Source organism: Staurois parvus, unplaced genomic scaffold (genome assembly GCF_062004578.1).
Source record: "Staurois parvus isolate SC_StPar_1 unplaced genomic scaffold, SC_StPar_1.0 ptg000619l, whole genome shotgun sequence".
Classification (NCBI taxonomy): domain Eukaryota; kingdom Metazoa; phylum Chordata; class Amphibia; order Anura; family Ranidae; genus Staurois; species Staurois parvus.
This window is the reverse complement of record NW_028318415.1, coordinates 825753-839834: the sequence shown is the minus strand read 5'-3', so window position 1 is coordinate 839834 and position 14082 is coordinate 825753. Positions and strand designations below refer to the sequence as shown.

At 41.8% G+C, this 14082-nt stretch overlaps 1 protein-coding gene across 3 annotated transcripts in view; it reads left to right on the top strand.

The window, feature by feature from the left end:
• The first annotated feature begins 103 nt into the window (after window positions 1-103).
• ANAPC1 (anaphase promoting complex subunit 1) overlaps window positions 104-14082 on the top strand; it is a 129395-nt gene continuing 115416 nt past the window's right edge. The window contains exons 1-5 of one of the 3 annotated variants that reach the window (XM_089693257.1): window positions 105-290; window positions 1408-1487; window positions 8813-9049; window positions 10676-10837; window positions 13692-13743. In XM_089693257.1, coding sequence (XP_089549383.1) covers window positions 8837-9049; window positions 10676-10837; window positions 13692-13743 — 427 coding nt within the window. In that variant the 5' untranslated portion in view covers window positions 105-290; window positions 1408-1487; window positions 8813-8836. Of the gene's footprint in view, window positions 291-1407; window positions 1488-8812; window positions 9050-10675; window positions 10838-13691; window positions 13744-14082 lie in introns of all 3 variants that reach the window. The other 2 variants (XR_016315402.1, XM_089693256.1) reach the window with 2 other exon arrangements.

The following is a 14082-nucleotide window of genomic DNA, read 5'->3' as shown; positions in this document are numbered from 1 at the left end:
GGGTCATGCCCACTGACATTTTGTTACAGGAAGTGCAATGTTATGGGTTCCGCCTGTAGAAAGATGTCTCCCATACACTTCCATTATCGTCACCACATTGGAGGCTCTCCCGCCGCGCAGTGTCTGACGGGAAGTCCCAAGATGGCCGCCTTCATTTGAACCGCTTTGCCTTGATTTTCGGCCCTTCCAGCGCACTCTAGATTCGTGTCCTCTCTCCTCAGGGTGCTGTATGAGGAAGCTGAGCCCACTGCAGCGCCGAGAGCTCGGGCGGACGATTACTTTATAAGCAGGTGTGTGCGGCCCGGCCGTGCCATTCATATACACAGCCTGGCAGGGAGGGAGGCTGTCTCTTCATGTTGGGGGGGCTCTGTGTATTGGTACTGGACCTAGAATGCTCTTCATTCCAGACTGAGGAGTGTACAGCACAGTACTCACACTGACAGGGCTGGGAGGCTCTGAGGACACTGCCAGCCTTCTGCCATTGCCTGACCACAGCTTTCATTTTAAAGTGGAACTCTGGCAATTTTTTCCCCCATGCAGTAATGCTGTGCCTGCATGGCATGGGTTAATTACTCGGCAGGGACACACAGACTAGCTATACTTACCCGATCCTTCGATCCTCTGGAAAACAATGCTCCTCCCAATGTCCAATGATGGACTGTTTCTTCTGTCCTAACATCCAGAGTATGTCTGTGGGTGTCATGTCAGGGACATTCCATGCACTAGACTGCTGGGGGGGGGGGTCAGGATCGGCAGAGACCAGTCTTGCGTTCAGAGGATCAGCATAGACAAAAATGAGAAGTTAAAGTGGAGTTCCACTCACGCTGTCAAAAAATAAGTCAGCAGCTACAAAAACCGTAGCTGCTGACTTTTATAAAACAGCCACTTACCTGTGCCTCGATCCCACGGTGTGTCCACTGCAGCCTGTTTCACTGGCCATCCTGTATTCCAGGTGGCGGGCATCTTCAGTGTGGACACCCATCTGTGATAGCTTGCAGCTTCACAGCCAGGTACCCACTGTACAAGTAGCGCTGCGCTTCATGAATGGTCCTGTAGTCTTCTGGGACCTGTTACATGTCCCAAAAGGCGGGAGGGAGGACACCTTCCGATTGCCTAGGCAATTGGACCGGAGGTGGGAGCGGGTACCTGTCAAATTTGGGTAGCCGCCCCCCAAAGGTGCCAATCCTTAATGGGGAGAGGGGAAGCGGTCCTTAAAGCAGAACTTCCCCTTTTGGGTGGAGCTTCGCTTTAACTCATGCAGTGCAGACACAGCCCCACTGCATGGGGTATAAAATGTTCCTGGATTTCCTCAACCTCTTGTTGCCCATGCAGTCAATATGAACAGCGACAAACAGGGTGAGCTTTAATGTGGTAATGAACTTGTTCATAAACAAGTCTTCTTTCCAGGTTCCTGGGTTGCAGCTGCTTGAATGGCTGATGTCACTCGAGTGTCGGTCACGGCACACAACTCTGGAGGAACGGCACAGGTATGTTGTCCCTTCAGAGCGCATGCGCCGGTGATGACATTGGCTGCAGCTCTGCAAAATATGACGTAAATGGTGCACGTTTAGGAGATATTCATTTTGCCTACAGGTACGTTTTAGTCTAAGCTTACCTGTAGGTAAAAATAGAAATGAGAGATTACTGCCACTTTAATGCACACATAAGTCTATGGACAGCTGATGTTCCTCTGATGAGAGGGCCAGCTGAACACAGTGATCGCAGTCATAGACAGCACCTGATCTCTAGAAGCCACCCCCTGGATGTAAAGACCCATTTAGAAGGTATAGTCTCACAGGTGTGGATACAGTACTACATCTGTCCTCTGCTGGCTCTGCACTGGGAAATAAGCGATCAGACTGCTGATCGATCAGTTTGCGGGTACACTGTGAACGCAGAGTGGTCACTGTGATCTGCCCCTCCAGTGCTCACTGGACCACCGGACTATGAAGGGGGCAGGAGCAGCTGGCTCAGGCTGTCAGTGGTGTGCTGAGAGGCTGAGTCTGCTGCTGGTCAGGCATCTAGGCGGATCCCAACATTATTGTTGGGATCTCTCCAGAGCCTAGACAGGCTGTGTGACATAAGCTTACAGTGGATGTTAGCCCACTTTTGGCTGAAACTAGGTCACAGGAGTGCAGAACTAGGTGCATTCCTGTGACCCACAGGATAAGTAGAGCCAAAAGAGCTATGGCCATACTTCTCCTTAAACGCCTGTTCATATATGTGAATTAGATGCGTTTTGAACCACATCAGATTCGCACGACATGAACGAAACCGGCTTTCTATGGAGCCGGTTCACACATGTCTACAGTGCTTTTTTGTTAAAAAGAGTCAGGTGTGACTTCCAGTGTCATACACTTAAATAAATTTGCCCCTGAAGTACTGAATGCAACTGCGTAGGACTCTTTTTACAAATCACACTGAACCTGGCTCCACACATATGTGAACCCAGTCTTAAAATGGAAGTAACCTATTTTCTAAGACTGTGAGCGGGCTTCTTTTTATTGCAGAGGACACATGTTATGTCACTTTTATAATAATACAAACGGCATGCAGTCCATTCATTGTACACTGAACTGTGCATGCAGTACAAGTCATAATTTAAACAAAAAAACACAAAAAAAACTTCACACATAACAGAAATGTGTTTTTTCAAGCCTAGAGTCAGCCAAAACAACCCTACTCTAATCTACTCTATAAAATAAAAAAATAGTTTTGTAATTTTATTGTAACCTTCCATCATCTATCTAGAAATGAAATATACAGTCAGGTCCATAAATATTGGGACATCAACACAATTCTAACATTTTTGGCTCTATACACCACCACAATGGATTTGAAATAAAACAAACAAGATGTGCTTTAACTGCAGACTGTCAGCTTTAATTTGAGGGTATTTACGTCCAAATCAGGTGAACGGTGTAGGAATTACAACAGTTTGCATATGTGCCTCCCACTTGTTAAGGGACCAAAAGTAATGGAACAATTGGCTTCTCAGCTGTTCCATGGCCAGGTGTGTGTTATTTCCTCATTATCCCAATTACAATGAGCAGATAAAATGTCCAGAGTTAATTTCAAGTGTGCTATTTGCATTTGGAATCTGTTGCTGTCAACTCTCAAGATGAGATCCAAAGAGCTGTCACTATCAGTGAAGCAAGCCATCATTAGGCTGAAAAAACAAAACAAACCCATCAGAGAGATAGCAAAAAAATTAGGTGTGGCCAAAACAACTGTTTGGAACATTCTTAAAAAGAAGGAACGCACCGATGAGCTCAGCAACACCAAAAGACCCGGAAGACCACGGAAAACAACTGTGGCAGATGACCAAAGAATTCTTTCCCTGGTGAAGAAAACACCCTTCACAACAGTTGGCCAGATCAAGAACACTGTCCAAGAGGTAGGTGTATGTGTGTCAAAGTCAACAATCAAGAGAAGATTTCACCAGAGTGAATACAGAGGGTTCACCACAAGATGTAAACCATTGGTGAGCCTCAAAAACAGGAAGGCCAGATTAGAGTTTGCCAAACAACATCTAAAAAAGCCTTCACAGTTCTGGAACAACATCCTATGGACAGATGAGACCAAGATCAACTTGTACCAGAGTGATGGGAAGAGAAGAGTATGGAGAAGGAAAGGAACTGCTCATGATCCTAAGCATACCACCTCATCAGTGAAGCATGGTGGTGGTAGTGTCATGGCGTGGGCATGTTTGGCTGCCAATGGAACTGGTTCTCTTGTATTTATTGATGATGTGACTGCTGACAAAAGCAGCAGGATGAATTCTGAAGTGTTTTGGGCAACATTATCTGCTCATATTCGGCCAAATGCTTCAGAACTCATTGGATGCCGCTTTACAGTGCAGATGGACAATGACCCAAAGCATACTGCAAAAGCAACCAAAGAGTTTTTTAAGGGAAAGAAGTGGAATGTTATCCAATGACCAAGTCAATCACCTGACCTGAATCCGATTGAGCATGCATTTCACTTGCTGAAGACAAAACTGAAGGAAAAATGCCCCAAGAACAAGCAGGAACTGAAGACAGTTGCAGTAGAGGCCTGGCAGAGCATCACCAGGGATGAAACCCAACGTCTGGTGATGTCTATGCGTTCCAGAGTTCAGGCTGTAATTGACTGCAAAGGATTTGCAACCAAGTATTAAAAAGTGAAAGTTTGATTTATGATTATTATTCTGTCCCATTACTTTTGGTCTCTTATCAAGTGGGAGGCACATATGCAAACTGTTGTAATTCCTACACCGTTCACCTGATTTGGATGTAAATACCCTCAAATTAAAGCTGACAGTCTGCAGTTAAAGCACATCTTGTTCGTTTCATTTCAAATCCATTGTGGTGGTGTATAGAGCCAAAAATGTTAGAATTGTGTCAATGTCCCAATATTTATGGACCTGACTGTATATTTCATTTCTAGATAGATGATGGAAGGTTACAATAAAATTACAAAACTATTTTTTTATTTTATAGAGTAGATTAGAGTAGGGTTGTTTTGGCTGACTCTAGGCTTGAAAAAACACATTTCTGTTATGTGTGACCTGACTGTAACTATATATAGAAGTAAAATGGTCATTAAAAGGTTTGATTACTACTTTTCCGTGTAGTTTATAAATATTCTGAAAAAAAAAAAACTCTGGGAAATTAATTTATCAAAATTGACGCAGCTTGGCCTGGCAACCAGTCATATTCTATTTTTCATTTTCAAAGCTTAACTGAAGAAGCTGTCATGCACAGCTGGTCCAGATTCTGTTCCAGTGTTGATCAGTTACCCCCTTTTGACTTTTCAGGTTCTGCGTTTAAGGCGGAACTAAACCCATTGACAAGGTTTAAAAAAAAAGTTACATTCCCGGCATGCTGGAAACGCTAACTGTCACATAGGCTTCTGCTCTCAACCAAACTGTCAAATCATCAAATGGCTGATATCCCAAATGATCACATGTGCAGCACCATGGTAGTTTCAGATCAAACAGAGGCTAAGATGGCAGCTTCCTTGGCTGAAAAGAATAGAAGGGTTTAGTTCCACTATTATTTATTTTTTTATTTTTTTTACATGAATTTGACAACACATAAAATGGCTTGGAGGAATACCATAGACAACACATTTTAGCAATACATATCCAATAGAATCAGGGTGGATAAAAATCAATTTTTTTTTTTTATTTTTGTGAAATTTATTTTAATAAAATGCTTTTGGAGTAAAAATCTATCTAAAGATACTTTTCTATTTAAGATACATTAATAATTTAGTTTATTCATCATGAAATGGAGCTTAGTTATGTAGCATGAGGCTGTATCTTCTGCAATATTTACATTTTTGGTAAACTCATTCAATGAATTCAAGCTCTGCAAGCTGAGATAGCATGCACTGCATTGATGCATTCTCACAATTTTACAGTAACCATGAGAAAAAACATGAAATAAAAGAACTGAGTAGTTCTCCAGCTATGCGTGATTTACCTATTAACCTGAAAGCGGTTCTGATATCACTGTTTCACTAACCTGACAGCTTATTCTAAAAAGGAAACTTTCTTTTGGTTTACAAATATTAAAGATTCTAACTACCAGCAAGAATGAGTTGGATACCTATAATTTTAGATCCATCGTGGCAGTGCCTGTTAGTGGGCATCCACTCGCCTGCTGCTGCCATGTCCCTCACCTTGTTGTGTCACTGCCACATCACCAGCCATCCCATTAAAGTGAATGGGACTGTCAGTGAGTCAACAGCGGGTCAGAGGAGCCTCTGCGGGACAGAGTTGCTCTTTTAAAAATTATGATATATAAATTGAGCCTTTTTACTAGTGCTTTAAATCAACTTGATTTAAATCAAATCCACCCTGAATAGAATAATACATAAACAATCCCCACATATGCACCAATCGGCCATAACTTTATGATCACCTACTTGATATTGAGTAGGTCTCCCTTTTGCCACCAAAACAGCCCTGACCCATCAAGGCATGGACTCCACTAGACTATGCTATGGTATCAGGCACAAAGCCATCAGTAACGGATCCTTTAAAATGGTTGAAAACCGTTACATATACCCAGTGAAGTGACTAACCTCAGGTGATGCACAGAGATGAAACAAATCCTCTTACATACTGTAAGTTGTACCTGATAATCTAGAAATTTCTTCTGTGCAGGCTTCTTAAACACAGATTTTACACAGAATCCCTTAACACTGAAAAACAGGTGGCCGGAATCTGAAGTCACACACTACAGAGCCCAGTGAGGAGAGCTCTGAGGCCTGATTGGAGGAAAAGGACACACACCTATTCACACAGTACACAGGGAACATGCACAGCTGAGGATGTGAATCACAGGCTGTGTGCTGGAGCTCTCTTCCCTCATTGCCAATTAGTCTGGAAAAGCTGTCAGAACTCATGCTGATAACAGATGAGTAAGGCAGTGGAGAGAAATCACAGTCAGTGCGTTGGACAGAGACAAGTAAACCATATAGAAGGATGTGCTTTGTTTTCATGTCTAAGGTTTACAACCACTTTAAGTCCTGTAAGTTGCAATGTGGGGATTCCATGGATTGGACTTGTTTTTCCAGCACATCCCACAGATGTTCAGTTAGATTGAGATTTTTGGAAGCCAAATCAACACCTTGAAGTTGTGTTCCTCAAGCCATTCTTGAATCATTTTTTCACTGTGGTTGGGTGCAGTATCCTGCTGAAAGAGGCCACTGACATAAAGGAATACCATTTCCATGAAGCTGTGTACTTGGTCAGCAACAATGTTTAGGCAAGTGGTATGTGTCACAGTAAAATCCACATGAATGGCAGGACTTAAGGTTTCCCATCAAAACATTGCTCAAAGCATCACACTGCTTCTACAGGCTTGCCTTCTTTCCGTACTGCATCCTGGTGCCATCTCTTTCCCAGATAAATGACACACATGCACCCGGCCATCCACATCATTTAAAGATAATGTGATTCATCAGATAATGCCACCTTCGTCTATTGCTCTGTGGACCAGTTCTGATGCTCACATGGCGATTGTAGGTACTTTTGGTTGTGAACACGGGTCAGCATGGGCACCCTGATCAGTCTACTGCTACAAAGCCCCATACACAACAAGCTGCCATGCCCATTTTTTCTTCTTTCAACACATCAACTTCAGGAACAACATGTTTACTTGCTGCCTAATATATCCCACCAATCATAACAAGATAATCAGTGTTCAGTTAACCTCTCAGTGGTCATAAAGTTATGGCTGGTCAATGTATACCTTCAATAACCCACCGATCAGCAAGTTTTTGTATTTTCACAATTCTGAACATAAGAGTTCTTTCTATTTAGCTGAAACTGATTTCTGCAGTGGAAAAGGGAGCATATTTTTTTGGTTCCAAAGATCTGCTTCATTAGGAAATATGGAGAGCATATACTGTAGATACGAGAGAATACATCAACCAAGTAGTAGACCCACGCTGTAATCCCATTCAGGAAAAAATAGTAGGGGATATAAAGAGGGATTCTGGACTTCCAGAGCCAGCAAAAACCGCAAATGAGTCTGTCCATAATCATATTCCAATCTCTGAGTGTTCATATATTTAGTTAATAGTAAAAATTCTCAATGTGGTGGACATAAGACTCTCAATTATGATTAATATGGCGTGGTTTCTGGAGGTAAAAGACGGAAGGAAAAAAGTTTGTCCAGTGGACCCCCAGCAAAGAAAGTGGATCAAACGCCTAAGTTGCATTGTGAATTGTTACTATCTGAATTTATGGACACTTGCAGAGATTGGAATATGATGGACAGACTTCTTTGTGTTATTTGCTGGCTCGAGATCCTTTTTATGTCCTCTATTTTCTCCTGAATTGGAATACAGTGCGGGTCTGCTAAGCCTTGGTTCACATATATGTGATTTCTGATGTGTTTTAGAACGCATTTGAAAAGACATTTGAAAAATCATTGTTTGCTACTGTGGCTTTTCACATATATGCGGTGTGTGATTTTAAAGAGTCATGTGCGATTTTCAGTGTGGCTCAGGTGTGATTTCCAGTCTTATACATTTTTAGCAATATGCATCAAAATTGCACTGCATCTGTCCTTCAAAATCGCAGAGAACCTAAGCTAATAGGTTGATGTATTGTTTTTATGTATGATAAAGGAGATTATTGTGGTGTGGGAAACACCTTGAATATTGTCTCCATCCCACTGTAAAAATCAGTTTTAGCTGAAAAGAAAGGACTCTTGTGTTCAGAATTGTAAAGATATGAACACTGATCAGTGGGTTATTGAAGTTATATGTGTGGCAGGTGTTTATGTAAAATTTGCTGCTGTCTGTTTATTCTGTGGACCTCTGCCATGCTTTTGTTTATGCTTTTATATTTATGTAAAATAAAATCCCTTTAGAAAGTTGTTGTATAAAGTTATTACCTTAATTGTAGCACCTGAAAAGTCCCAGAGTTTTCTTTTTTTCAGATGGTTTCCTTATAGTCTAATAGGGCTTTGTGGTGCTTTGATAATTTGCCGGTCAATTATATCTAATTCACTGAGTAGACTGCTTTGGTATCAGTGGTCAACGGTAAATATAAAATTGCTGAACAAGATTCCTTAGACTGGTAAGCCTGAGGTCATAGCATGCACACATACACACAATCCAGTTCTAATTCAGTTAGTATATGTGCTATTTTTTTCTCTATACTACTACTTTTTTTATCTTTCTTGCTCAATGGATTGCATTATCTGTTTTAATTGAACATTTCCTGAAATTTCTTCTTTGAGTGTCAGGCTATACCTTTCATTTAAGGATTGTTCCCATCCAAACCTGAACCTCTTTTTTTCTTTTTCAGAAATAATGTGGATATTTGGAACCCATGTCGAACATCTATGAAGAGAGGCAAACAATGATTGCAGCAGGGGATTTGCAGGAGTTTGTTCCTTTTGGCCGTGAACAAAGCAAGCGCCACCCTAATGCATTGAATCTCCAGCTCCGGCAGCTGCAGCCAGCCTCTGAGCTTTGGTCCTCTGATGGGGCTGCAGGCTTGGTGGGATCCCTTCGAGAGGTCACCATCCATGAGAAACAAAAGGTAAGTTACAAATGAAATATCCATGAGCTCCATGATCTGTGCTGCCATGCCTGTACTTTGTATGCTGTAGCTGAAGCTAGGTTTGATCTTGAGTGTTTTTTAAACTATGGATCGAGACCCAAATTGGGTTGTGGATGTGTTTGTGGTGGGTCGTCACATGACTATATGACTATGTAGTGAGCATAGTTACAGCGCCGTCATCTAGTTCTGGGAGGGTGTTCATGGACGTCCTTCCAGAACCACACCAAACTGGGTCACAAATGTGTTTGTGGTGGGTCACCACATGACTGTAATAAACATAGCTTAGTTTGTCCAAGCACAAACTCAGTGGTGTGTTATATAGCACACTTTAGCTCAATACACAAGGCTTACAGCGCATGAGGAGAGGAGAGCCGGTAAGAGGCATTTCTCAGGGGGGGCATCTACACTGATCATCGGGGCACTGATCATCAGTGCAGCCCCATCAGTGCCCATCTGTGTTGGCTTTCAGTGCCCATGTGTGCTGGCTATCGGTGCCTTCTCAGTGATGCTTGTCAGTGCCCATCAGTGCAGCCTATCAGTGTCCATCAGTGCAGCCTGATTGGCGCACATCAGTGAAGTAGAAAAATCACTTATTTATAAAACTTTTTTTCTTTTTAATTTTTTTTGTTTAGCAAAAAATAAAAATCCCAGTGGTGATTAAATACTGCCAAAAGAAAGCTCTGTTTGTCTCAGGACCAGTTCACACTATAGAAACGCAGTCCAGATGCGGTCCGGATGCTTTTCTGCATGTTCGTTTTTGATGCGTTCCGGTGCATTTTTTATGCATTCCAGTTCATTTTTCCCCTCATTTTCTTCAATTTAAATAGGGACATGTGTGTTCCAGTGCTTTTTTTGGTTGCGTTCCGGTGTTTCTGATGCGTTTTACCACCATGTTCTACATTTTTTTTTCTGCAACTGGAGCACACTGGAACTGCAAGCACTGATGTGAACTTTGACATTGACACCCATACAACCTACTTTCTGTGCATTTTGAATGCAGAAAAAAAAGCAACTGAAATGTATGTAGTGTGAATTGGTCCTCAAATGATAAAAATGTAGTTTGGGTACGGTGTTGCATGACCGCACAATTGTCATTCAAAGTGCGACAGTGCTGAAAGCTGAAACTTGGCCTTGGCAGGATGTGGTGTAAAAGTTCAGTTGAGTCCAATGAAAATTGAAAATTACACTCACGTGGTTAAAAATAATGTCCTAGGCTGTTAAAGCTTTGTGAATTGAGAGTATGAAAAATATATTCCACCTACATCACCAACCCCTCAAAACCTGTGAAACAAACATATGATTGACAACACAGACACATATTGGGCACTAGAGCAAATCCAGGGCAGGGGGTGAAGGTAAGTGCACTGACAAGGTGGTGAAGTTAGAAGACCACAGAGCTACTTGAGAGAATTTTTCTCTCAGCTTTACCAAAGGGATGGAGTAGGCTTTACAATTTGTTATACGGACATTGTTATTTGACTTTGTATGACTTGGTTGACATTTTTCTCTTTTTGTGTCCCAGTTTCTTTTATGGTCCCCAGATTTAGGAACAATGGAATTGATCTATGTCCGTGTGTTTACAATTTTTTTATTATGTCCTTTTAGGAAAGTTGGCAACTAAGGAAAGGTGTTGGTGACCCTGGTGAAGATGTGGAGTATGATGAAGAGTTGTATGTGGCCGGGAACATGGTGATTTGGAGCAAAGGGAGTAAACTGAATGCATCATCTGTCTATAAAGCATTTACTGTCGACAGCCCAGTTGTACAGGTAGAGCCAAATATCTTTATTATCAATGGGAGCTATTTTTAATATACACAGGTGGCTATTTATTATGAAGAGAGGATACTGCTATCCATAATCCGGCAACACAGTATTTACTCCGCACTCTGCCTACGTTTTGTGTGCCATTCATAAAATGCAGACCAAGGTGTAAAGCCTGCGATATCTTTTGGAGTGTTTCCTTCTTAATAGAAGCTGATCACAAGGCTTTGATGGGAAACATGACTGGGCTCTTCTCCTGGCACTTTTTTTCCCATACATTGAAGTAAATGGAGTTTCCCTTGCTTCAGTATCTGAAACAAGCAAATATCTAAACATATTTTTAAAGCACACCTTTATAAAAGTGTGTTATTTTTCCCCTCTTTTTAAAGCAGCAGTATGGCCTTGGTAAGGCCATACCCATTCTTAACCGCTTCAGGACCGCCCTATAGCAGATATACTGCTACAGGGCTGCACCTCTGCGCAAAATTACGTTTATATATATGTGATTTTGCATTTCTGGGTAGGGGGGCGAGCGTCCTACCCGCGCAGCCATTCGCGGCCGCAGATGTCAGTCACCGTGTCCCAACCGGTAATTACCCGCCGGCGCCCGGTGATTACCGAACATCTTCGATGGGGAGGAAGATTGTTTTGTTTACAAACAATCTTCCTCCCTGTCAGCTCGAGCACACTGCTCGGGATAGCTGTGCACAGTACAGCTATCCTGATCAGTGTGCTTACAGTGAAGAACAACCCCCCCCCTGGCCCCTACTAAAACACACACAGCACACAGTTGACCCTTTGATCTCCTCTGACATTAACCCCTTCCTGCCCAGTGCCATTAGTACAGTGTCACTGCGACTGCTTTTTTTTTTTTTAGCACTGATCCCTGTATTGGTGTCACTGGAGATGTCAGTGACACCAAGTTAGTTCCCCCCAGTATCATAATGTCTGCCGCAGTCCTGCTAAAAGTCGCTGGTCGCCGCCATTAATAGTAGGAGAAAAAAAAAATCACATTATCTATACCGCCATTTGTAAGCACTATAACTTTCATGTAAACCAATTAATTTACACGTATTAGGATTTTTTTTCGCAAAGACATGTCGCAGAATACATTTTGGCCTACATTTATGAAAAAATTTGATTTTTAAAATATTTTTACTGGACATGTTTAACAGCAAAAAGTCCAAAATATTGTTCTTTTTTCCCAAAATTGTCGGTCTTTTTTTGCTCAAAAAAAAAAAATGCACAGGCATTCAAATACCACCGAAGGAAAGCTCAATTTGTGGGAAAAAAAGGACATAAATGTCATTTGGGTGCAGCGTTGCATGACCGCGCAATTCTCAAAGTAACGGAGCTCCGTAACGCAAAAAATGCCTGGTCATGAAGGGGGGTAATTCCTCAAGAGGGCAAGTGGTTAATAACCTCTCACATTGTTTAAAGAGGACCTGTCATAGCAGCATTCATTGCTAAGGTTGTTTTGAATTTGCTTTTGGTCTGGTCATCCTACCTATCATGTGGCTTCATGACTTCTTAAAGCGGAGCTCCACCCAAAAGGGGACGTTCTACTTTAAGCCTTTGTCCCCACTCCCCATTAAGGATTGGCACCTTTCGGGAGCAGGGGGTACCCAAATTTGACAGGTACCTGCTCCCACTTCCGCTGCAATCACCTAGGCGATTGGAAGCGAAAGTTGTCCTCCCCTCCTCCCTCCCTGTAGTCTTCTGGAACACGTGACAGGTCCCAGAAGACTACAGGGCCATTCACAAAGAGCAGTGCTTCTCAAGCATGCGCAGCGGGCACCCGGCTGTGAAGCCGCAGGCTGTCACAACCGGGTGCCCGCACTGAAGATATCGGCGCCAGGGAGAAAAGATGGCCGGTGAAACCAGCGGTGGTGAGGACACCACTGGACCGAGGGACAGGTTAGTGGCTGTATTTTAAGAGTCAGCAGCTACAGTTTTTGTAGTTTCTGACTTTTATTTTTTTTCAGGTGGAACTCCGCTTTAACAAGCATCTAGATCAGACAGTCTTAGTTCCATAGCCACGTATTTAGATCAAGTCAGTGTCTTATTTCATGGTTTCTTTTACAAACTTGTCCTGCACATCTCGGGCGCTCTTGAATCTAGACATGCGCTCTCTGCAAATTAAAATTCTGATACTAAAGTGTAATTTTCCCAATCGACATTAACTATTTTTAATGTTTATGCTGCTGATCTTAGTAAATATATAGGACGGTGTATTATTAGTTACTTGTTTTAAATGTTTTTTTTACATTTCTTCAGTTGCTTCCTGGTTTACAGCCTAGGTTAAAATTATGTCATACATCCCAGGAGTCTTCATAGGCATTTTTTTTTTCATCTGGAGGAGGGGCTTTCTTAGGACACTCTCCTGCCTGTATGCCTGACCTAAGGGTAAAGGGATTCCAGAAAGTACAGTAAAAGTGACATGAATCATCTGCCCTTACTCATAATACCCGTGACTAGAAATGCTAGGGGGTGTTTTTCAAAGTGATTTCTCTGCAACATAAAAAGCATTGGGGGTCAGGAACAGGTAAGTTCTACTCAAGTTCGACATATGGCATGCTCCTGCCCTTCACACCCTGCTATACAGTCCTCAGAAAAATATAGAGAGATGCATGCACTAAACTGTGAGGTGGCAAAATTACCTCTGGTGTGCAGAAGATGACTTTTCAGACGCTGTTGGTATTTGCTTGCACCTTATGAAATGTGCTGCTTCAGTCTATACTTTTTATGTGCGCTATTACCCCTTAGCAACCAGTTATAACAATTTGATCAAGATGTATAAGGTATATTTTAAACAAGCTTTTTATGATTTTTGTTTTCTAATAATCTGCTTTATTTTCAGGCTCTTTGGTGTGACTTTACCATACTTGGCAATAAATTTGAAGATACAGAATGTAAGCTAATTATATTTGTGTGTATTGTTTTTTTTTTTTTCAATTAAAAGAACCGCAAATATTACTAAAAATAAACGTGACCTTTTTTTTTTTTTTGTATTCCCTTCTGGTAAAAAGAAAAAAAAGTAGTAGATCCTAATGATGTGCTAATGGCCCCCTGTTATAAAATGAAAAAAGTCTAATAAATCCTCATTACATAATGTTTGAGTGTTAAAGTCATACTCCAATTTTTTTTATATTTCATAGGGAATGGTTAGAACCTCTGTCAGTCGTTTTTCCCTGTCTTTATTCTTTTTTGGAAAAGATTTTTTGTCAGGGCTGGAAACATTTGTGGTACAA